Source organism: Onychomys torridus, chromosome 13 (assembly GCF_903995425.1).
Source record: "Onychomys torridus chromosome 13, mOncTor1.1, whole genome shotgun sequence".
NCBI lineage: Eukaryota > Metazoa > Chordata > Mammalia > Rodentia > Cricetidae > Onychomys > Onychomys torridus.
The window spans coordinates 63,832,487-63,856,810 of record NC_050455.1 but is presented as its reverse complement, the minus strand read 5'-3'; the positions used below and the strand labels follow the sequence as shown (position 1 = coordinate 63,856,810).

General features: G+C 50.2%; 1 protein-coding gene across 4 annotated transcripts in view; it reads left to right on the top strand.

Annotated features, from left to right (window-relative positions):
- The window catches only part of Ctif (cap binding complex dependent translation initiation factor), a 262,595-nt gene extending 238,529 nt beyond the window's left edge, over positions 1-24,066 (top strand). For all 4 annotated transcript variants that reach the window (XM_036205046.1, XM_036205048.1, XM_036205045.1 and 1 more), the window contains exons 11-12: positions 20,761-20,814; positions 22,261-24,066. In XM_036205046.1, the coding sequence (XP_036060939.1) occupies positions 20,761-20,814; positions 22,261-22,476 (270 nt within the window). In that variant the 3' untranslated portion in view covers positions 22,477-24,066. The remainder of the gene's footprint in view (positions 1-20,760; positions 20,815-22,260) is intronic.
- The last annotated feature ends 258 nt before the right edge of the window (positions 24,067-24,324 follow it).

Sequence of the window (24,324 nt, the reverse complement as noted above, 5' to 3'; positions counted from 1 at the left end):
GTTACCAAGAAGCCAGGCGGTGGTGGCACACGCCTTTAATCTCAGCACTCGGGAGGCAGAAGCAGGCGGATCTCTGTGAATTCAAGGCCATCCTGGGATACAGAGTGAGTTCCAGGAAAGGCGCAAAGCTGCACAGAGAAACCCTGTCTCAAAAAAAAAAAAAGTTTCCAATGATTTTTTTTTTTTTTTTTTGAGACTAGCCCAGGCTAGTTTCAAACACTCTCTATGCTCCTACCTCAGCCTGAGTGCTGGGGTCACTTCAGCAAATCAATAGTTTTGTTAATCTTTGTGTGTGTGTGAACTAAGTCTTTGAAACTTAGTGTATATTGTACTGTTCAGGCACCACTCAGTTTGGGTCACAAGCACCTTCTAAGTGCTCAAACCACATGTGGCTGGTGGCTATGGTACTGGCCGGCACAGGTATGGAGCTAGCTAGCTCCTGGAATCATCAGGCTCTTGGAAGAGTTTTGGATGCTAAAAGTCACAAAAGTACTATTTACTGCTTCCCTCTCTCTCTGCACGCAGCATAAAGGGGGAGCAGTGTTAGCTGAACCCCAAGGCTCACAGACAGCTCTGGGGGCCGCAGGGGGTCCTCCAACCCCTGACGGACAAAGTGGGAAGAAAATATAGGAAGGGAGAAGGGCCCTGGCTGGGGTGAGAGGGGACACTTCATGAGAGGGCTCAGAGCAGAACCCACAGAGGCTCCTTACTTACTATGCCCCCTACGGAGAAGGCACAATTGGCCCATTCTTTCACTGCCCTCTTGAATACTTAGGGCAACCATTTCTGTAATTAAGACCTTCTCCCTTGCTCAGAGGTATTAAAACATAGAAGTATTTGCTGAATCTGGTTTCCCAGGGTTTAAAGCTAGACTTAGGAAATGCAAACACTCTGTGGAAATGCAAACACACAGGCTGTAACTAATTCTCCTCAAATCAAGGCTGAAGCCCTGCTCAGAACAATTAGTCCAGAGACTAGAAATGTAGGTACAAGTTCCCTTTTGGCTCACAGTACTTCGCCCAGAGTGGCATATGACCAGTCCTCGGGGCTGGGGACAGGAAGGGAATGAATTGGTCTGCTGCTTTGAGTCTGGGCTGGCCTGCGTTCCGCTTGGTTTGGAAATGGTAGTCAGAGGAGGGTTTGAGGTGTGGGGAAGGGCAGGGAGGATGTGGTTTGGGCAAGGGGAGTCCAGAGGCTTCCCTGGGCTTGGCCCAGTGCCATGGGAAGTCTCAGAAACTCGGCTGGCCACACTGAAGTGCCTTGCCTGGCTGGAGCTGAGGGCGTGGCCAAGGATTAGCTGACTGGAAAGCAATTAGATGAGGTGCGGCTGGGGAAATACCTGGAATCCCAGGGCTAGAGTCAAGACTTGCTTGGCTAGCTCTGTAAGCAGGAGGCCTTGCCGGCCCGGGGTGTCTGGGAAATAATGATGGCCTCTTGCTGATGGGAAGAAGTGGATTTTAATGTAGAGGGCCAGGGGAGCACTCTGAGAAAGAGGCCTTTTCCCTTGAAGGCCATTGCTAAATGCCTCACTCACCTGTTCTTACTCCTGCTCAGAATGGATTTCCCTGTCATAGCCACGTGGTCTTAGGGGTCAAGGGTATGAAGTGACCTTTCCAGGGATGTTCGAATTGGGGAAGGAGAGAGAGAAAAGTGGCTGCCCCCGAAGGAAAAGGATGGCCAAAGCTGTTTGAAAGGGGTAGGGAGTGTCATTAGCCCTGCTACCCAGAAAACCTCACATGAATTAAAGCTTGCCTGGCTGCCTGAATCCTGTCCTCTGGTCAGGGCAGGGGACTTCCATCCAAGGCCCCTACTCTACAAGTGAAATTTCAGGTTTGCATATAGGCATCATTAGGTCTTGGTTGCTTAATAGAAGCCTTCAAGATCACCGTCAGGCCAGGACGGCCACGTGCAGAAGGCCAAGGGTTGCTCAGTGCAGAGCAGGGCTCCCTGGGTTTCAGGAAGCTGCTAGTGGCTCATTTTCCTTTCCTCTCTCCTCTCTTCTCCTTCCCACAGATCAGCCAACCAATAGAGCATACAGAACCATAGACCATATATATAGTAAATACATTTTAGACTTTGTGGGCCAATGGGCAAAGCCAAGTCCAACCACAGCCCCGTGCCTTGACATCCAACAAGGAGCTGTCCTGGAGGCTTGAACTGTGGCTGTGCTTAAGACCTCATTGACGGACACTGACATCTGAACTGTGTATAGTCTGTATGTATTGCAGCACTGCCTTTTGAAGGAGGAGGGTTTTAAAGTTCTTCCCTACCGTCTAAAACTGTGAAACCTGTTCTTAGCTCACGAGCTGTGAAAAGCAAGCCTTGGCCAGATCTGCTTGGTGGCTGTAGTTTACCGACCCTGATCTAGATCTGTGTTTCCCAATGGGGAAAATCCCCATTCAGGAGTTTTTTTGCTACACATTCAAGTGAGAATCCCTGTCACAGGGAGAATTTACAGGTTCCCAGGCATGCAGATGCTGTAGCAAGAAGGACCTCGGCCTGGCGCCATAATCCAGTCCAGCCTCCACCCCTGTCTCTTAGATGACAAAGCTAAGACCCAGGTGATAAAACTGTCCTGTGTGGCTCCTTCTTCCCTGGGAGGCAGAGCTAGATTTTTTTTTTTTTTAATCTGTTTCTAGCTACTCTCAGAGATCTGCCCTGCCAGCTCACACTACCCAGAGCTCTCTATCTGAGACACAGGAAGTGTGTATGTGTCCCCTGGAGTCCCAAGTATGACAGGGCTCTGATGAGTCATTTCCCACAAGTGAAGCTGGGTATACTGAACTGTCTTCGTGAGAAACTCTAGCCAGCTGTGGAGATCTGCAGGGCAGAACCCAGAGGAAAGCTGAAAGTGCCCTCTGGGAGGAGGGCAATAGTGAAGAATAGGACATCAGAGGTTAGACTAGCAGGATTTGAAGATCCCACACTAACAGTGTTATCCGGGACTTGGGGCAAGTTCCGTTTCATCAGTAAAGAGGGGCAAAGCCCTGGTACCTGCCTAGCTCGTGCAGGAATGAGAAATCCAACTTTCCAAGTATCTGACACATGGTAGAGAATGTTATTGTATCTTTACCGATCATCCAGGCTGATCCCTTAACCATTCAGATGCCCATAAGAGCACATGATCTTCCCAGTGACATAGGAGACCGTTACTGTGCTGACGAGCCTATGGTACAGTCACCCTCCATGCTCCCAAAGCATTCCCACTGATGATTTAGTGTGAGAAGGTGTTACACCCACATACTTGGGACTCTAGTGTGGCCCTCAGGTTCTGGGAACCCGCTGAATTTGGATATGAACATCTGTGAACCTGTACGTATACATTTTTCTGGGAGAAGTAGCTAGTTTCCATCAATCTTCAGAGGGTTCAGTGTTGCCAAGAAAGGCAAACATGGGGGGCTGAGTGGTGTAGCATGGTGGTTGGACACCTGTTACATATGTGCAACACCTGGCTTCCATTCCCGGCATGAAGAAAAAAAAATTCCGTAGTGAGCTGAGAGGTGCTGGCTTCATGCCCTCCCTGCCATGTGTCCTTGAGCACATTAGAGATGTCTCATTCAGATCTGAATATCTGTCATCAGCCAGAAATACTGGGACTAAAACTCCTTCCTTGCTCCACCAGTCCCCATAATCTGATGATGCTCCAGGAAGAAAACACCTCAGCAGAATAGGCCAGGGCAGGTACGGCTGGGAAAGCCGCTGCCAGGCAAGGGACCAGCCACCAGTCCCTAGCATCCCTGTGCTTACCTCGGCTTTAATATAGAGCCAGTCTTTCCAAATGCAGGGCCAGGCTCCAGCCTCAGCAGGCAGCAGTGGCCTCAGGGAAGGCCCCCTGACTCTAAGGGCAACACTGGTTCTGTTTCTTGACCTGGCATTCTCTTTATGGAAACACATCCAAACACTTAGAATTTGGGCACATTTTTTTGCATGTGTTACATTTAAATAAAAAAGTCTCCTCAAAGATGTCCAACTGAGAAAAGTTAAAAGGAGTTATAAAACCACCCCTTCGCAGTCTCTCTATGTAATTTCACTACCAAGTTAGCACAGAGCCAAAGAAAGTCGTTTATACATAAACGCAAATAATAGTGTAAGACTTTAAAATAATCCTAAAGCCAGATTTAAGTGTCTCTCTTCCCATCCCAAGCTGCTGTCTAAGTCTGCTTGCATAGCCTGGGCTGGCTTTAATTCTCTTACGGGCCCACAGACTGGCCAGACTGCCTGATGGCTCCCCTGGATCTGCCTGGGTCCCACCTCATTTGTGTAGTCTGTCCAACAGGGTAATGGCCCCAACTCCGGAATAGCAGACCTCTTCTCCTCCTCCCAGGGTTCCCTCTCATGAGTCTGTCTTATCTCTTATATCACATACACTCCCTCTGTGATAATTTGTTCATATCAGTGAGTTCAAAGGGAGAAACCCGCCCTTAATTCCGGACCCCACCCCACCCTTCACTGCTGTCCTCTGTAGAGCTAGGACTTTCAAAGGAGCTCCTTACATGCTGTCTTCCTGGGTGGCTTCTGCCCCACCAAGCCAACAAACAGCATAGTCCTTGTTAAGTCCGACATGTGTGTTAAACATCCAATATCTGAAAATCCATAGTACTCCAAATTCCTAGACTCTCTATGAAGCCACAGATGGAAGAATCCGTACTATGAAACTTTATTTCATGCACCAAATTATTTTAAATGCTATATAGAATTATCTTCAGGCTGTGCATCTATATGGTATATATGAAACATAAATGAATTTCATGTTTAGACTTGAGTCCCATCCCCAAGATAACTCAGGGGTATGAAATCTTCAAAAATTGGAAGGAGGAGGAGGAGGAAGAGAAGAAGAAGAAGAAAAACTCAGACATCCAAAATACATTTGACCCCAAGCATTTGGATAAGGGATACTTACTTGTATTTACCAATACCACAGGACTGTTTTCAGCTGAGCTGTCATCTCTCAAAAGCAGCTACAGATGATGCTCTTTAGACTTTATCATTGTCCTTACTATTTTGAGACTCACTACATAGCCTAGGCTGAACTTGAACTAGCAACCCTCCTGCTTTACCCTCCTGCTGAGGACTGTAGGCCTGTTCCACCATGCCTGCCTTATGAGTAAAATGTAAATGAATGAGCACAACTATCCCAGCACGATTTTTTTATGGGCACTGAAATTTGAGTTTCGCTTAATTTTTTTTACAGTGTAGTCAAATGCATTTTCCTCAGCCATTTAAAAATGTGAAAGCCGGGCTGGAGAGATGGTGTAGTGGTTAAGAGCACTGGCTGCTCTGTTAAAGGACCCACCCCATGTTCGATTCCCAGCACCCACATGACAGCTCACAACTGTCTATAATTCTAATTCCAGGGGATCTGACACGCTCACAAAGACACACATGCAGACAAGACACCAAGGCACATCCAAAAATCAGGAAAACAAAAACAAAAACAAAAACAAAAAAGGAAGAAGAAGAACGAATTACAAAAACATGAAAGCCATTCTTAGTCCTGTAGACCAAATACCCATATGAAAAGCAGAGGACAGAGGGCACAGGGGTACTGGGTATTACTTCATGTGCAGCTAGGGTTCTCAGCTATGAGTATTTGGCAAGGTCTAGATGTAATTTGGGTTTGTCACTACTAAGAGTTTCTGGTGGTATGAGATGCTATGAGCATTCTATTCTGCACAAGAAGCCACCACAACAGCGAATTTTATGACACAAATGTCACTCATCTATGGCTGAGTGCCCCCCTGGTCTAAATGTCCCATAAGCTAGGACCCTGTAGGTTCCTTTATGCTGGTGACTTCCCTTTGCTTCTCCAGCCAGGATCACTCCTGAGCTCCACACTCCCATGACCCTCCCTCCAGACAGCTTCACTGGTGGTCCATGGAGCCCCTGCCCATGGATTTTGCTCAGGCTAGGCAGGCACTCTCCCTAACTCCTCCCTCCTGCTCCTCAAAGGACTCTCACTTCCCAACTGCCCCCCAACATAGAGACAAAAAGAAATAAAGTTGATTGTTGTGTCTCCCTGACGCTGCTGCCCTTCCTGGTCATGTCTGAAGCACAGGCATGGGCAACAGAGTGTACATACTCGTGGGTGCACCCTGAGACAGACTCACGGTGTATAGATCACCTCCTCGGAGCCGAGGGCTCGCAGTGCAGTATGGGAGACTTGACTGTGGCCAAGGGATGGGCAGCCATAGCTGTAGTGGTTTGGGAGGTACCGTCTCAGGAGCCATTCAGGATCAACAGCTCCTCCAGACTAACCACACAACCCCAGAGCTGTGCTGCCAGACCTGTGCCCATCTATCTCCCTAACCCCACACCCTGGCTGTCCACAGACCCCCTCTGAGTTCTAACGCCTCATGGACCCACCTCAGCACCTCTTTGCAGGGAAGGGCCACTCTCTAAGCCCAAAGCTGTGTCTGACTCTCACACTGTCCCCTCCTGAGCCTGCCAGGTCCCAGGGGCTACAGATGACTTTTGCTACTGTCTTGAATCTGGTCACTTTATTCCCTATGGCTCAGCTAGGCCACTGTACCTCCCACCCGAGTTACTAACCAGTGTTCTAACCACACTTCCATCCTCCACCCCACACCCCCTGTTTCCATCTCCTCTGCCAACACTGTGGACCACTGGTGTGAGGGAAGCCTCCTTGTCTAGAATACTCTTTTCTTCATTCTTTCCTACCCTTTCCCTGCTCTCCCCAGAAAGGACTCTCCCTGGGAAGACTTGTCTGAGCCTCCTCCTCCACACAGACGAGAAGAGCTCTGCCTGTCATCACACCATCATCCTGTGCCCCATGAAGTCCACTTAGTGATGAGTAATGAGCTGCCACTGGTGGTGCTGAGCTTACTGTACACTAGCTATTGTTCCCACTGGTTCATGTGAGTGTCTGTCTGTCTTCATCCCTGCAGCAATCCACGGAGGACGAGGATATTACTATGCCCACATTACAGATTAGAAAGCTGAGGCCCAGAGAGGTGACCACTAAATTGTACAGTCTAAGTGAATGGCTGAGTTAGGGTTAGAATGGATCAGTTAGGATTAGGATCAATCAATCTTCCTCTATAGCCTGCATTCCAAACACCCTTTTCCTGGGCTCTGGGCCTCTTTATTGGAAGGATGGGTGGATGGGTGGGTGGGTGGATGGATGGATGGATGGATGGATGGATGGATGGATGGATGAGTGGATGGATGGGTGGGTGGGTGGGTGGATGGATGGGTGGATGGATAAATGGGTGGGATGGGTGGATGGGTGGATGAATGGGTGGATGGGTGGACAGATGGGTGGGTGGATCAGTGGCTGGTTGGCTGGGTGGGTGGATGGATGGATGGATGGATAGATGGATGGATGGGTGGATGAGTGGATCGGTAGACAGACAGATGGGTGGGTGGATCAGTGGATGGATGGATGGGTGGGTGGCTGGGTGGGTGGATGGATGGATGGATGGATAGATGGATGGATGGGTGGATGGATAGGCGGATGGACGGATGGATACTTTCCTACCTGTGAAAAAGTTAAAGGCAAGATCTACCATACTCTAAGCCTCTTGGTCACCGAGGGGCCCTTTGGAGTAGTGTTGCCTCCAAGAGTTCAGCTTTCTTTCAGACTGTCTTATGGTCTTCCAAGAGGACCAGGTAGGCACAAACCCAGCGTGAACAATGTGAAGAAATCCAGCCTATGCAGATACCAGAGGGAGCATTTAGGAAGACTTCAAGGAACAGGGGGAAAGGGAGGAGACTCTAGAGGAAGGAACAGAAATAGAGAAGAGGGAGGGGAAGGAGGGTCGTGAGGATGGTCTTGAGGAGTCTGGGAAGCGGAGCCTGGATGGAATGTGTGCTCAGCAGAGGGAATGACCATCGGAGGCCGGAGGTGAGAACAGGACAGCTCCGTGGGCCTGTGAACAGATGATCTTGGCTAGAAGGGCTCCGAAAGGGGAGGGAGGAGAAGGCAGGCCCTGCTGGAAGTGAGCCGGGTAGCAGAAATGCCAAGCTAAGCACTTTATCTCCTTGAGATACAGTCAGTTGAACACAGAAAGAAAGCATGGAGAAAAAGACTATTGACTGGAGGCTTATTCATCTGGAAAGATCATCCCAACTGTGATAGCACTGCCCCGTTATTAAGAAGTTTCTACCTTGCTAAGGGGAAGGCTTGAAAGCCAAACAAATTTCCAGGTGCCAATTAAATTCTCTTATCTCTAGGTCTCTGGGACTTGGCAGAGTACTCACTGAATTGCTTCTGAGGTCCCCAAGTGGCCCCAGGCCCTTTTCTCAGCCCAGGCCTGTCTGCCCTTCTGCTGGGTGCCTGCCACTGTGAGCACAATGCTAATTATGCCTTTAGCACAGCCCTATTATTCTTTGAACATTAACAGAGCTGACTTGTCCCAGGCCCAGCTGTCCTGCCTAGTTGGCCCTTAGTTACTGCCTTTACACACTAACCCACCAAGGAGCCAGCTGGGTTCTGTCACCCAAGGGACAGTCCTCAGTCCAGCTTCTGTAGTGTGGCTTCTGCCGCCATACCTGCTCCATCATAGGAAGACCATATCCCCTGATTAGCATCCAGGTAGCTGTGGGCATTTATGGTTTTGGAGTTTTTGTTGTTGTTTGAGACAGAGTTTCTCTGTGTAACTCTGGCTATCTTGAAGCTTGCAATGTAGAGCAGGCTAGCCTCTGCCTCCTAACTGCTGGGATTAAAGGTGTGCCCCACTGTGCCTGTCTTTATGTCCTTTTTTTTTTTTTTTTTTTTTTTTCGAGACAGGCTTTCTCTGTGTAGCTTTTCGCCTTTCCTGGATCTCCCTCTGTAGACCAGGCTGGCCTCTGCCTCCCGGGTGCTGGGATTAAAGGCATGCGCCACCACCGCCCGGCTATGTTCCTTCTTAAATGTTCTTAAATGCAGCAAGCTAACATTGCCATGTGGGAGAGAATAGTTTAAATACAGTTTTTGGTTTGGTTTGGTTATTCTTCCCGAATGGCGTGCTCCATGGCAGAAGAATGTGACTGCATCTGTTCCTCAAGGTCCTTGTTAGTCACTTTCTCATCCCACTCCCATAGATTATGAGATGGGTGGTGACCCTTGCCATTGGAAGAACAGATTGCAGCGTGTTGGTGTAGGCCTACCACCTAGAATCTCTACAATGCTTCTTCCTGGTGGGTACAGGGAAAGGTGGATAGAACAGCCCACCAGATTATCTTGGGCCTCCATCTATAAATTAGGGCCCCTGGGCATAGAGAGCCATTTCCTCTCTAACAAGTGGGTGGCTCTTTTTACTGCAGGGTCCTCAGGTTTAAGATATGAGAAGTCTCCACTCTACTGATAGTCGCCTCCCCGCCCTCTCTGGTGATTAAATCTAGTTGTCTGGTGTTGTGAAAGGGAACATCATGCTCCTGGAGGAGGCATACTGTCTGTCCCTGAGGACAAGAGGAATGCAGGCAAGGGAGGAGGGACTGGTTGGAGGTGTGACCTGCCTAGTGCCCTTGCAGCCTAGTGACTCCCGGTGGCTAGAGAGCAGCATAGCTACCCCTAGGAAGCTCATTCCATAAGAGGAAAGGACAGTTTCGCAAGTGAGACTGGACCTGGTGAGCTGCCCATCGGGCCCTGGCACGGCGCTGGGCCTGTTAGGAAATCAGGGAGACACTGCGTCTCCCGGGCAGGCGCCGCTTCTCACTTGCCCCAGCCATGCTCACTTCAGGCGCTGGCTAAAGCGCCAGGCTGGCAGCTGGGCAGGTGGCTGGGTGCCCTCTGCCACAGGCCTAGTGCCCAGGAAGCTACAGCTACAACTTGGAAAGTGTTCCTCCTCTGGGTCCTACTGGTAAGGCCAGGGGGCTGCCAGTGGCCATATCAACAGGAGAGCGGTGTGATGTCTAGGGAAGGATTCCAGGCTGTTTCCGCCAGAGATTGAACTCTAACACCCTCCTGTCCTTTCCTGTCAAGTGGGGACTCCTCTGTTCACACACAAAAGAAAACCCCACCCAAGATGCCCTGCCCCCTCCCACTTGAAAGGGAAGGTTTGCCTCTGGTTCAGTAGCCCTTGTTATCATCACCAGAACCATGAAGGTACATGGAAACTACTATTTTAATATTGTATATTTGATCCTGCAGAAGGGTGGGGGGGGGTCAGGAAAGATGGTGTCATCTTGAGGGCTGCTCTTGAAGCCTGTGGGCCTGCCACTCAAAATGAGATGTTTCTCACAGGAGACATTGCCATTGGGATGGGTCCAGAGTCAATAATGAAAGAGTCTAAGGCCAATGGAGTGGCCTGGAGATGGCAGTGAGCCAGGGGGCTGTGAATGAGGATAGGCATGGGGATGAAGCCTGTGGGGTAGGCAACCTCTCTGAGAATCTTTCTACATTCCACATGTAGGCAGTGCAAATACAGCAGCATAGAACAGAGTGAAGCCCCCAGAAATCTATGATCGCCAGCTCACAGGTCCTTGACTGTGAACACCAAGAGTACTCCTATCCTTGAGCTTGCCCATGTATCCCATCCCACTTCAGATCAGCAGTCTACACGAGACATTCAGACTTGCTGCTGGGGATGTTCCTTGGAGGCAGAGGACTGGCCTGCTTGACTCTTCAAGGTCTTATTCCAGCCCAGCAGTCACTCATTCTACAGGCGAGTTGCTATGGGAACTATAACCTTGAATTTCCTGGCTCTGGGACTGTGAAAATCACAACCTGAACCTTCCGTTGATGTGGGTTTTTCGATTAATTTCCTGTTTGATTGTTTACTTTAGAAAGCGGAAAATGCCTTTGCAGCAACTAGGTCCCTTTACCCAGAGGCTGTCACACCCTCCCTGCAAAGCCTAGAAAGGTCAAGGCCAGGCCTTGGGTGGGTGGAGGTGGGGGAGGCAGGGGCCAGGGCAGGGAGGAGGCCCAGCTAGGGGCAGAGGGCAGCAGGCAGCCTGGCCCCCTCCACTGCCCTGCTTTTCTCCTTGTTCTTCTCAGGGTCCCAGCATGGTGAGACAGACCCAGGAGTTCCCACTTTGGCCCTAGCTGGGGAGTCTGGCTACCTACCCAGAGCCCCAGGCCTGGCCTCCAGCCAGCCTTAACCCTCCCTGACTCAGAGAACTACAGTTATTCCATTCCTTCAGAGGATAATGTGGTAGGTGACAGTCAGCGATGGCCCCTGTGCCCGGCTCCCTAGGCTATGCTGCCCCACAGGAGGCCAAGAGAATGTCTGCTTTGTTGTCTATTTGCTACAGCAGAGAGCAGCATGGTATGTGCCAGTTGCCGTGACAGCATCCCAGTCTTACTCTGTTCCTTATGTGGGGATGGGAGACAGGGGCGAGGGGATAGGCAGGCAGGCTCTGGTGAGGTCCAGGGTGCAGGTATCCTCCTCCTCCTCTCCGGTGGTAAGCATCCCACAATAGAGATGAAGGGAGCATTGGCAGCCCCAAGCCTTCCTCCCCATCCACATGCTCAACCTCAGAGAAAGGCAGGAGCTCTGGGCCCACTTCATTGCTGAAGACTCTGAACCCGGGGAAGACGCTGGAATCGCCTTGTCTCCATGGCCCTGTGAACTACTACCCAAAGCCGGGCAGTCCAGAGAAGGGAAGGGGCGCTGGTACTAATTGCTTCCAAATGAGAGGTAAAAGCTGAGAGCATCCCAAGCAAGCCAGGGGTGCAGTCACCCACCCACCTCTCCCTGGCCTCTCGCTTTCAGCCTAATTCTGTGCGGTTCACTGGGTAGCAGTAGCGAAGCCACTTGGACTTTGAAGCCAGACGAGACCTGGGTTCAAATCCCAATTTCCCACCTTCTGAGTTCTCTAGGGGAAGGAAGTTAGTTGTCTTGGTTCTAGCCTGTTTCTGCCCTTCCAGCGTGAAAGATTACGCTGTGTCTAACTGGGGTGGGGAGATTTTAAAATGTACACTGAATACCTAAAACACACACTGAAAATGTCAAGCAGGTTACCAATGAGGAGCCCAAAGATGCAACACTCAGGAGACACACACACACACACACACACACACACACACACACACACACTCATGAAAAGGGGAAACCTGAGAGCTACCTCCAGTCCGCCCTTGAAGCAAGATGGGTAGATGCTGGGATGACTCAAAACAGAAGAGACAAGTAGTTTCTAGAAAGGCCTGGGAAGTGTACCACAGGCAACACTGGGAGGCATTGGCTGCAGACACGGCTGACTTCCCTGGTGTTCCACAGGACCCCAGGATCCTGGGAATTTACAGCCACAGGGATTCTGAACAGAACTCCCTCCTATCCAGGCCACGACCAGGGTTTGGCCCCCAAGAGGAGCCACTGGAGCCGTGGCCCCTGGCTCTAGTGTCTACAGAAGGATTCAGTGTCTGGTCAGGGCCCCAGATTACATTTCCACTCCCTGGGGCCAGCTGTGGGATGAAGCACTAAGCCCATGTGACATTTAGTGTGGCCACTTTGTAGGGGAGGTTTACAAGCTCTGCAAGAAGAGAAATCATTCCCACTGGGCGCCTGGTCCACAGCTAGGGTGTCTGCTCGCCTCCATTAGAAGGCTGGCAGCCAGACCTAGGGCTTGGACTGAATGCCAGGGCAGAAGCATGCACTTCCTTGACATCTGACCCTGGCCACCCTACCAAGACTCCTTGTTAGGGTAATAGACAAGTGATATTAAGAGGCATTCCCCGGGGGGGGGGGTGGGGGGGGGGGGTGTATCTGAAATGCACACAGCACAGACTGATAATGCTAAGAAATGAACATGTGGCATGCTGACTCTGTAGCTTTACCCACAGGGTAAGCAGCATGAGCATCTACATAGGGATGGTACACAGCCCAGCCTCCGTCTACACAGGCACGGTACACAGCCCTTCTCTTATCCAAGGCTGATCCACATACTTGATCCTCCTCTCTCCTAATTCTGTCCAATCTAATCCGATCTGAAACTTTTAAACAGGCTACAGGTCCTCCTGTCTCCACACACATCCCTGTCAACCCAATACCATTCTCTTCTTCTCTTCCACAGACAGGGTCTGAAGGGAAACAAGAAAGACTGGGAAGAGAGGGAGAAAGAAACAAAATGGGGTGGGGATAGGGTCTCCAATAAAAAAAAAAAAGCAAAGATATAGTCTTTCTAGGTGTACTTTGGGCCTCCCTGCCATTCTCCAGGCCCAATCCCCAGCTCCTGTCTGCCTCTGTCACCCACTGATGTCATCATGGCAAAAGTCACCCTCTCTTTCCTAATCACTAAGTCCAGGGCACTGTGGTCATTGTTCATCTTACTTGACCTCTCCAAGCTTTTGACCTGTTGACCTGTACTTCCTGGAAATCCTGGCTTCCATGACGCTACTTCCTCTTACTCTACTTAGCTCTCTGACCACCCTCCTCTTCCTCCCCCAGGGCGCCTCTCTCTTCTCCTCTAGCCATTCCAAGGTTAGACACCTTACCTCCTCTTCTTAGTCCATGTGTTCTCCAGGTCTCCTCGCGCACGCCTATGGCCTGACTGATCCTGGGCACTGAGGTAGCCAGCCACTCTCTCACTGGTTCCTAAAGACCATGAACTCAGCATTCCTCACACGGAGCTCTTTAGCTCCCGCCTTCCCATACCATCCATGGCATTGCCATTTATGCAGTCGATCAAGCTTCGAACCTGGGAGTAACTCAGCTTCTATGTGCCACGCCCTCCCCGCCCCCCTTACTCACTGTAAATCTAGTCTCTCTTTGACATGATCCTCCCTTTATGCCTGCCTCAATCCAAGCCACCACAATTTCACATGGCAGCCTCTTACTGGGCTTGTTGTCTCCAGGCCCAGCCCAAGCTTCCTGGTTTCTAGTTTGTTCTCTCTGTGCAAGAGAAGACCTTTGTTAAATGCAAATATCATCTGCTAGCCCCCATCTAAAAATCTTTCAGGAGCTCTCCAGAGCTTTGAGATTAAAAAAAAAAAAAAAAAACAAAGCAAACTGAGTAGCACAAACTGAGTAGGCATCTAAAGCTTGTTAATATGTGACCCAGGCCTTGCAGGTCATACTACTACATCCTCCTACCCCCAGGCCTGTGTATTTTAGGTATCTTAGCACATTGTTGGCACACTGGTCAGTGCATTAGTGAACTCTGCTTACTCACAGTCTTAACTTGGGTATATTTGGAAGGAAGAAAGGAAGGAAGGAAGGAAGGAAGGAAGGAAGGAAGGAAGGAAGGAAGATGGGTGGATGAAGGGAGGGATGTAGGGATGGAGGGATGGGAAGATTGATGGATGGGTGGATGGAGGAGCAGGCGAGTTGATGTGTAGATAGACGGGTGGGTGAATGGATAGGGAAGAGTGATGGATGAATGGGTAAGCAGATGGATGAAAGGATAGAGTGTATTGACGAATAATCAGATGTCACCAGTGCAATCAAAGAACAGGAAAAATCAATTCAATTTTGTGAAAGCCCAGGTTGGTGGTTGTCACTAGTCAGCAGAATTAAGAATTACGAGTTTCAGCTTTCAAACTAAAAATTACCTAGTCTGGGAGAAATGAAAAACATTCTCTAAGGAAGAGGATGCTGACCCAGGACTCTGAGCTCTGTCTAGCTCTGCTCAGACTCGCTGTCTGTCTGGCTTATGCAAGCCATTTAACTACTGAGGCTCGGTTTCTCTGTCTATTAAGTAGAGATAATAATGCCTGTGGCCTTTGCCAGTCTCCACAAGAGTGTCACGAGGGTGCAAAGTGTGTTGGGATCTGCAGGGAAGATATATGTTTATAAAGATATAAATATAATCATAATAATAACACCTTGCGTTTGAATCAGGCTTTGCACTTTTCAAAGCTCTTGCCTGTGTATTATCTCGGTTGACTCTCAAAACAGTGAGGCAGATGTTATCCCCATTCTCGGGTGAGGAAGCTGAGGCACAGGGTGATGAAATGACATGCCCTGGGTGACTGTGGGGGAGTGGCAGATCTTGACTCCCAGCCTGCTGCACATTTTTGATGATAGCTTTCTCGGATGGAGTATCTGTCTCCATGAACAGAGAGAGCCAGACGTAATTGACCCTCTTCTTGATGACTCAAGGTGGTTACTGTGAGTATCAGTTCCTGTGTTGTCTTTTAGACTTGGCTGCGATGCAGGTTGAGAGCCAGCAGAGGCATAGGATAGACGGGTTCTGGCGACTAAAAGGCACCCCGACAGTACAGGTGGCTGTGAAGTCCCCTGCCCAGCGTCCCATGATCCATGCACTGGGGCTGTGTCTTCTTCCCGTTCTTTCTCTCTCCTTTCTTCCCACTGTCAGTGTTTGCCCATCTCTGAGGTATCCTCCACCTCCAATCCTGTGATCTCCTTTTTAATCTTTCTGGCCTTCAACTTCTTCCGCACTTTTATTTCTGTCCTTACAACTTCCATATGCACAGGCAGCCAATCAGGGCATCCTGATGAGCTCCGCTCTCCAGGAAGGTAGCCAGTGTATTCTATAAACTTCTTCATCCTGCCCCCCCCCTTTGCTTTCCCCAGCCCACCCAGAACCAACATTACTGACAACAGGGTCAGGGCCAGCATTGGCTGTAGTGTAGGAGGCAGCTGGGCCTGTTCTCCAGGACTGCATGCAGGATGCGTCTGTGGAGAGCTGGGGTGGTCAGGAAGGGCTGGCCAGCGTGCCTCAGGTTGACACCCTATCTAGTGAGACCCAGAGCTGTGGTCTCCTTGCTCACCCCTACCAACCCATCACAGGAGCCCCACAGTTCCTTCTGTTAGCACCTTCTTTCTCTCCCTGCTGGGTGGCATCCCAAAAGCCAGCCTGGTTCCATCCTGGGCACGCCTTGGGCAGCATGCCCATGCCCCATGGCCCTTCCCCGGGGACTCGAGGATGCTCTTTCTCTAGTTACTGTCAGGCCTCCCACAGCCTGGCTGGAGCACCTCAGCTTCTTCTCCCTGAGGGAGGATGTGATGGGTGTGCCCACAACAAGGCTCCGGCAGAGACAATAGCACAGGAATGCATTCGCTTCCTAACAAACACTGTGTGGGCTCCTACAATTGCCTTGGATTCCCGTCCAAGAAACACATTTCACGGTGCAAGGGTGCGGGTAGCTTGCCTGCCCCAGCCCGCCCACATCCCTCTCTATGCCAAAGACTTGGGTGAGGGGTAACCTCTTCTCCGCCCAGACCTTCACTCCGAGACTGGACTACGCTGCTCCTCTATTGATGCAGTCCTTCTTTCTAAAAGTGGTAGCTCAGAAGGACAGTCTGCTCTCCCAGAGGGTACTGCTCCGGTCACTGTCTTTTTTTTTTTTTTAATAGCCAGTTTTGTTGCGGTAAAATATACATAACATAATATTTACCATTTTAAGTATACTTTTACAGTATTAAGCCCATTCAAATTGCTCTGTAATCATCCCTACCCGCTCCAGAGAGTCTTTATGTTTCCCTGTAGAAAATCTGTCTCCATTGAATAGCCCCCCATGCCACATTCCAGTTCCTGTTAGCCGTCTGCCTTCTGCCTCTATGAATTTGTCTGTTCTCGGTCCCTCATCTAAGTAGAATGGTACTGTATTTGTTCTTTTGTGCCAGGCTACTTTCCTTTAGCAGTGTCTTGAAGGTTCATTGAAGTGATGGAACATGGCACAGTTCCTTTTAGAGCTGAATAATATTCCCTTGTAGAGATGGATCGTTTGTTTATAGATACTTGGGTTTCTCTGCCTTTGACTACTGTCAATTATATAGCCATGAAGAAGGATACAAGACTTATGTCTACTTAAGTGGCCACTCCTTTTAGAGATTAATCTTTGAGTTCAAGCAACTATCTCCTGAAAAATCTCAAGTAGAATATACATAAATAAGAGAAATACTTGGCCCCTCAGCAAACGGGCTTCTCTTATCCAGAACCTAGCTGTCCCTTTGGGAATGTAGGCTTAGAGAAATGGAACACAAAATAGGAACTCTGGGCCAAGTGGAAGAATGGAAAGGCTCTTTGATATCTGCACTATGATACCCACAAAGGGGAAGTCCAGAAGTGGGAGCCACCAATGGGTCTGCTCAACCTGGGAGGATATACACAAAGGGGTTCCAGGGAAGGACCCCTCACTGAACAAGACAGGAGAGCCTCTTGTTACCATGAAAAACAGTAAGTGGAAACTTCCTGACTATCCATGGAGCAGAGCAAGGCACCCTCAGAGGTCAAAGAAGGAGGTTGAACGAGCTGTTTCTGTAGGCATCACTAAAGGGTCTGGGCATTTGTGTTCAACATCAAGAAGCCAGTCTGCATCTAAGGGATGAGCAGGTCAGAGGTCAATGTCATATGTCTTCTTCCTTATTTTTTGAGGCAAGTCCTTTTTTTGTTTTTGTTTTTTCAAGACAGGGTTTCTCTGTGTTGTTTTGGAGCCTGTCCTGGAACTCACTCTGTAGACCAGGCTGGCCTCCTACTCACAGAGATCCGCCTGCCTCTGCCTCCCAAGTGCTGGGATTAAAGGCGTGCGCCACCACCGCCCAGCAAGGCAAGTTCTTTAAGTGAACCTGGAGCTCACTAATTAGGCTAGACCAATAGGCCATCGAACCCCAGCTCGTGTCTCTGCCTCTCCAGGGCTGACATTACAAACGTGCCCCAGTTGAACTTGGCATTTTTACACAGGTTCTGGGGCTCCAACCCAGGTCCTCATGCATACAAGGCAGGCATTTTACGAGCTGAGCTGCCTCCCCATCCGCTCCTTCCTGTACTCTTCAGCCACGGTGAAGACACAGCTCTCAGGAACTTCCTTGAGAAAGCCCAGCAGGCCTGTGCAACAGGGCCTGTCGCATGATGTGGTTTTTGACTAAGCACAGACTTTCCCAACAGCCAAGTAAGAGATAAGGTTGGAACAAAGACCCCCTCCCACGGCTCTTCTTGGGAGTCCTGAGCTGTCTTCCCTGTCCCAAGCGAGGGACTCATGCCCTGCCGAGACAGAAGTGATACAGTGGTCTTTAGGGAGCCGGGGACATAATCCATTCACATAGATAATAGGGAATGAGCAGAGGAATAAAGGAAGGAACGTGGACAGACAGACAGCGGAGCCTCATCCTGTCACAGAAGGCTAAAGGCAGGCAAGCAGGCCCTGGGTAGAAGAGGAGATGAGGAGGGGCTATTGGCTCAGGGGTCATAGTGCTCTGCCAGCAGGCCTCAAAGCTGCATGTGGCTTTCCCTGCAGCATTACCGGAAGTGGGAAAGGCCACTTTCCAGAGGTAGGGACAGCACGTTCCACAGTAGCCGTTGCTTCTCAGGCCCTGGCTTTTTGAGGAATTTCCTATAACATTGTCACTAAACCTGGCAGACTCTTGTGGGGAGATACTACAGGCCCACAGAAGCTGACCTTAGGACCAGATATAACCCCGGCACACACCTGCATGTGCTGTGAGAAACCTGCCTGAGTAGCTCCAACCACAGCCTTCAATTGGTGCACAATGAGCCTGCCTTTCACTCGCCTCTGTACCCCAGTGTCTCTTCTTCCCTACACAGTGGCCAACACCCCCCCACACACATACTCTCTGGTTCCCTCCCCTAGAAACCTCATCTTCTACCTTCCTTGTAATTTCTAAAGCATTTTATTTATTTATTGTAATTTCTACAGCAATTTGATTTGCGGTTTTTGTTTGTTTTGAGGTGGACGCTCACTTTGTTTCCCAAACTGGCCTTAAACTCAACATCTCCCTGCCACAGCATTACAGGTGTGCATCACCCTACCCAGCCGACCATTTTTGGTTTAAGGATTTTCTCCGGCTAGCCCCTACCCTGATGGGGAGTTGGGGGGTTGGGGGGCACTTGAGGGATGTTCATCACAGCAGGGGTTCCAGAGCTATGCAGCACTCACCTTAGGCTAGCCTTCATCTTCCCTGTGGTGGAAACGAAAGCAGGCATATCTCTCCCTCCAACCCAGAGGTCACTATACCCTTCCAGACCTTGAAATCAGCTCCTGCTGGAGTGGGCTAGATGGCCTGCTACAAGGTGAAATGCCACCCCCCCTCAATTTTTTCCGGACCATGTTTCCTAACCTTCGCTCTGGTTTCCTGACTCATCCAGATGACAGACCCATGTGTGGCTCTCAGAACACCCCCAGGACACTAGCTCAGTAATAGCCTCTTGGGCTCTCTATAAGGATTTGCATTTGCAGCCTTGGGACTAGAGTCAAGAGAATTCCAGAAGCAGACAGCAGTGTGGAGGGAAGAGACTGCTGTGTGCTACACAGTCCTCTGTGTGTAGACATCTCAGGTGTCCAAGCCATTGTCTGTCCTTGGCTCTATAGAATGAAGTAGATAATGGGTATGTTGTATAATGTTTGTGGGTACGTGCTCAGAAGAAAGTCCTGGAAGCCATGCTGGGTCAGAGGCCCCGAAGTTGTTGATTAGCACCATGTTGCCCTAGAGCACTGGTTCTCAACCTTCCTAATGCTACAACCCCTTAATATAGTTCCTCATATTGTGCTGACCCCCAACCACAAAATTATTTTCATCGCTACTTCATAACTATAATTTTGCTACTCTTATGAATCATAATGTAAATATCTGATATGCAGAATATCTGATATGTGACCTCTGTGAAAGGGACATTCGACTACCCAAGGAAATCATGACCCACAGGTTGAGAAATGCTGCCCTAGATGGCACTGGACGTGAGTTGTGTGTTGGCAGAAGCATCAGTTATAATTCTGCACATGTCCTTCCTGATGAGAGAGGTGTGTGAGATGGTGCTATTCACATCTCCCTCACTGTTACCTTCTCAAGGCTATTTGCATCACTGCCCTGAAGGCAGTGTCCTCTTAAAATGGTACTTCTTTACACTGCCGGCTTGGCAGGCTATCTTCCTGCTTCCCAAAGACTCTTATTAGCAAATATTTTCTGTTTACTAGGCACCTGTGCCAGGGGCTGGGGATGATGGTGGACAAATTAGGCCCCGAATGTATTCAGCTTCGTTTCTGATGGAGGAAAAAGACAACAGACGCACAAGAAGATACAGACGTCAGGGACCACAGAGAGATGTCAGTGGGGATGGGATAGGGGCAATCAGTTACCCACCAGACCGCCAGGAGGAAGCCTATCAGAAGAGTCATGTGTGGGAGGGGCCTGAGTAGGGTAGAACAGTGAGGTCTGTGGTTATGGGGTGGCCGAGAGTCTCCAGGGACAAAAATACAGAAAGTGGAATCCGAACTGAGGTGCGTGTGAGGCATGCAGTTATATACTGAATATGCTGAATTTGAGCCAAATGTAGCATCTGCACCTGTGATCTCAGCATTGGTGAAGCTGAGGCAGGAAGATGGCTAGTTTGAGACCATCCTGCACTGTAGTATGAAACCCTGTCTCAAATTAAAAAAAAAAAAAAAAATCAAGACATGGTAGTGCAGACCTCTAATACCAAAACTTAGGCAATAGAGAGAGGGGTATCAGGAATTGGAGGTCATCCTCAATTACATAGCAAATTCGAGGCCATCTTGGGACTCATGAGCTTCTGTCTCAAAAAAACTTTTTTTAATGGTAAATTTTATGTTAGACGAGTTATGCCTCAATTTCTAAAGGGAGACATTGAGAGGACAGGTTGTATAGGTAGAGGAAAACCTGGCGGGATATGGTCAAGGAAGCCTGGCCATAGCCTTGGTTAAGAAGCACTCACTGTGGATGGGTCACAGGTGGCTTTGAGTTTGCAGTGTTGTACCCATGGAGAAGAAGATTTGATGGCTGAACTCTCTCCCATAGCCAGGCCCTGGATCCTGACCCAGTACAGAGATTGGTCAGCAGCAGCATGGAAGCTGAGTCAAGAATGAGCAGTTGGGCAGCCCACCTGCCGGGCTAGCAGCTGACGCTCGGCCTGACCATTTCCTTCTCTGTCCTCTTTTTTTTACAGCTCTTGCAGTCTCAGGATGTGAAGGAAGATGCTGTCCTGTGCTGCTCCATGGAGGTGAGCTGTGGGCTCAGACAGCCTAACCCCAGATGCACGTGCCCTCGGGCCTCACAGTTGAGGGAACAAGAGTCAATTGTTCACCAGTGGAGCAGTGGGGGATGGCTCTGGAGCTAGTCATGGATTGTTCTCTAGAGGAATCAATACAGGCTGGCACTGGCCACTTCCTTGTCCCAAGACTTCCCCTTATTTGGATCAGGCATGCCACACTAATGCCTTAAGATGTTGCAGATGACCTGCTGACCCAAAGATCTCCCTTCACTTCCATGGCATGTAATTAGGAGAAGGTGCCAAATGCTTGATTGAATCTCCTACATTGGCTTAGCCTCTTGGAAGGCTCTTGATCTCAAGATGCAGCCACTGAACACTGGAACGTCTAGAATCTTCCTTCCAAGGCTAGCTGGGTTCTGGGGCAAATCCTTGCCCTCTACAAATAGCTCAGAGTCACTCAGGGTGGCACACAGGAGCTTCTAAGTCCCAAGAGTCTGCACAGCAGTCTTGGTTGGATAGGATGGTCATGAAGTTTATTTATTGGGCTCCAGCAGGGCACCTGCTTGGGTGCTTGGGAAGATTTGAGGGAAAGATAGGACGAGGTCATTCCTTCAGATGGCTTCAAGGTGAGCACACGCACAATGCCTGGGGAATGTATGGGAAGAATGTGCATACAGAGTATATATCCATGGAAACCAAGGGAGGGAGGTCAAGGTGGGTCCCAGAGGTCAGGAAAGACTTTGTGACAAGGCCAGGGTGCCATGGCAGTGAGGGTTCAGATTATATGGGAAGGGACCTGCAGGAGGTGTTAGCCAGAAGTCAAAGATGAGGGCTTCTCCTGGCCCTGTTTGTCCACCCCTTCCCTCGAGATTGATGGATCTCCCAAGATCACCTGACTGGCCTTTTACTTTAGTTCATATTTCTCTCCTACCTATTATTACAGATGTGGGCAGAGGTCAGTTCTGGAGCTAGGGGTAGGTTTGGAGTTAGAAAAAAGACCACGTGTCCCCTCCTGTTCCACACAGGCACACATAAGTACCGATCACTAATCTGTTCCCAGAGAAATACCTGGAGAATAGAAATTACCACAGAGATACCTGATCTCCTGAGGGAGCAGACCATGGGGTCAATTGAGGGGCCAAGTGTAGTCAGGGAAAGCTTCCTGCAGGAGGAAAGGTTCTGGGGTAGCAGACACAAGAGGTGAGTTGCTAGTGAGTTGATGTCAGGCCTGGGCAGCAGGCAATATCCTGGCTCCCGGCATTCCTGCTGGCAGATGGTTGTTAAATTTAGCATCTCACCGTTGGCTATTCCTGCCTGGATCTGCATGTCCCTAGGACAATCCAGATCTTTTTGGTCATTGCCTCCAGCCTACTTAGCCAAGGATTGGCGGGGAGGGAGAGAGGAGTGCATATCATGGGCTCCAAGTCTCATCCTGACCACACTTTTCACCCACAGCTACAAAGCACAGGCCGGCTGCTGGAGGAGCAGCTGCCTGAGATGATGACGGATCTCCTAGCCAGCGCTCGAGATAAGATGCTATGCCCCTCAGAGTCCATGCTAACCCGGTCCCTGCTCCTGGAGGTCATCGAGCTCCATGCCAACAGCTGGAACCCTCTGACGCCCCCCATCACGCAGTACTACAACAGGACCATCCAGAAACTGACAGCCTGACAGACAAAGGGGCCTGGCAGGCAGCCCATAGGCAGCTGGGGCCCTGGTCCACAGGGCCAGATGGACAGGCAAAAAGACAGGGGTGGCCCTGGCGGGAAAAAGAAATGAGCAGGGAAGCAAGCAGCAACAGTGGCCAGTCTGGAACCAGCCGAGGAGGGGATTGGATTCCTCAGAAGAGCTCCCCTATGCAGCCTCCCCAGCCCGAGCATGTGGCGGCTCACACCAAGGGACGCATGTTTCTTTGTCCCGGTGGTGGTCACCCGCCGCCCTTGCTCTCCTCAGCTCTGGTCCTGCCCCCCCCCTGCCCTCCAACCCATCCCCCCCCCCCCCCTCCGCGCCCCTAGAGCTTTATGGGAGGAGTCTCTGCCGCTGCCCCTCACTGTCTCCAGCTGCCTCGCAGCCTCCCACACCTCTGGCCACGCTTGGGTCAGCCAGGACTGCTGAAGGCTGGAAAAGTGGGTCGAGATGGCTCTCATTGTTCCCACGTGCTGTCGGCTGGCCGCACTCGCCAACTGGCAGCAGGCAACGCGTAGCAGATGTCTGGGAGGACAAAGGCAGGCACGGTCCCCACCAGCCGCCCATAATTGACAGCCTTTGTCAGCCCCAGTGGAACTGGGGGAAGGCTTCCCCCCCCTCTAACCTTCGTGCTTCTTCCTCCAACCCCCAGCCTCCAGCCCCAGGGCCTGCTGCTCCCTCAGGCAGAGAAGGAAGCCGGGGCTCATAGCTCAGCTTGCGCCCTTTTATTTTTATTTTGTTTTCAAAAGTCGATGCTTTGAAGTCTCTCTTCTCAATGAACACGCCCTCAATGTGATCACACAGTCGTCCCCTCAAGGACCCCCTGATTAATGGGAGATCAAACCCTGCCCCCTCTGGAAAGAATCTAGCCACAAACATCTTGTCAGTAGCCAGCTAGTAATTGGAAACTTCTGCCCCAATGGGGGTCCCCACTGGAATCCTGTGTTCCTGGGCCCTTGTCCTGCAGTGCCTCTGTTCTTGTCCACTGCTAGCTTCCAAAGGGCTGATACTGTCTCCTGGACTGCCTTAGGACCTGCCCTGGCCCCTGTCAGGACAAACAGGGCCAGAAACGAAGCTGGCAAATTACAACCAAATGCAAGTCTTGTTCCAAGGAACCGCTGGAGGAAGGAGCTGCTGCTGGCTTCATGGGTCTTGGAGCCTCACTCATGGGCTGTACCTCGCCCATGCCTCATCCCAAGCAAGACCTAGAACAGCCTCCAAGACTGTTAGGGAGAGGGGAAGTCCTTGGGTCATGACTGGGACAGTTTGGTAGGTGACCAGGCAGCCAGCCAGATGGAGTTTTTCAGGCTAGAAACAAAGCTAGGATTTCTTGAAAGGCTTTGGTCCCAGGGAGCAACCCTTTCTATAATGACTAGAGAGGAGGATTTGGCTAAGTCCTAGAGGCTGGTCTCTGTGTGGTAACTGGTGGCCGCTCTGCCTCGTCTCTGGGAAATGAGAACCCATGTTTTGAGGATCTCCCGGAACATGTCCAAGCCCAGTGGCTTCCCAGTGTTGGAGGCTCTTGAGCAGTGGTTCTCAACCTGTGGGTTGAGACCCCATTAGGGGTCGAATGACCCTTTCACAGGGGTCACATATCAGACGTCCTGCGTATCAGATATTTACATTACGATTCATAACGGTAACAAAATTATAGTCATGAAGTAGCAACGAAAATAATTTGATGGTTGGGGGTCACCCCAACAGGAGGAACTGTGTTAAAGGGTCACAGCATAGGAAGGTTGAGAACCACTGCTCTTGAGGCTTCCTCGTCAAATCAGGCTGGCTGGTATGAAAGTGAGGAAGGTTGGTCTTAATTCTCTCAAGTCTAGAAGA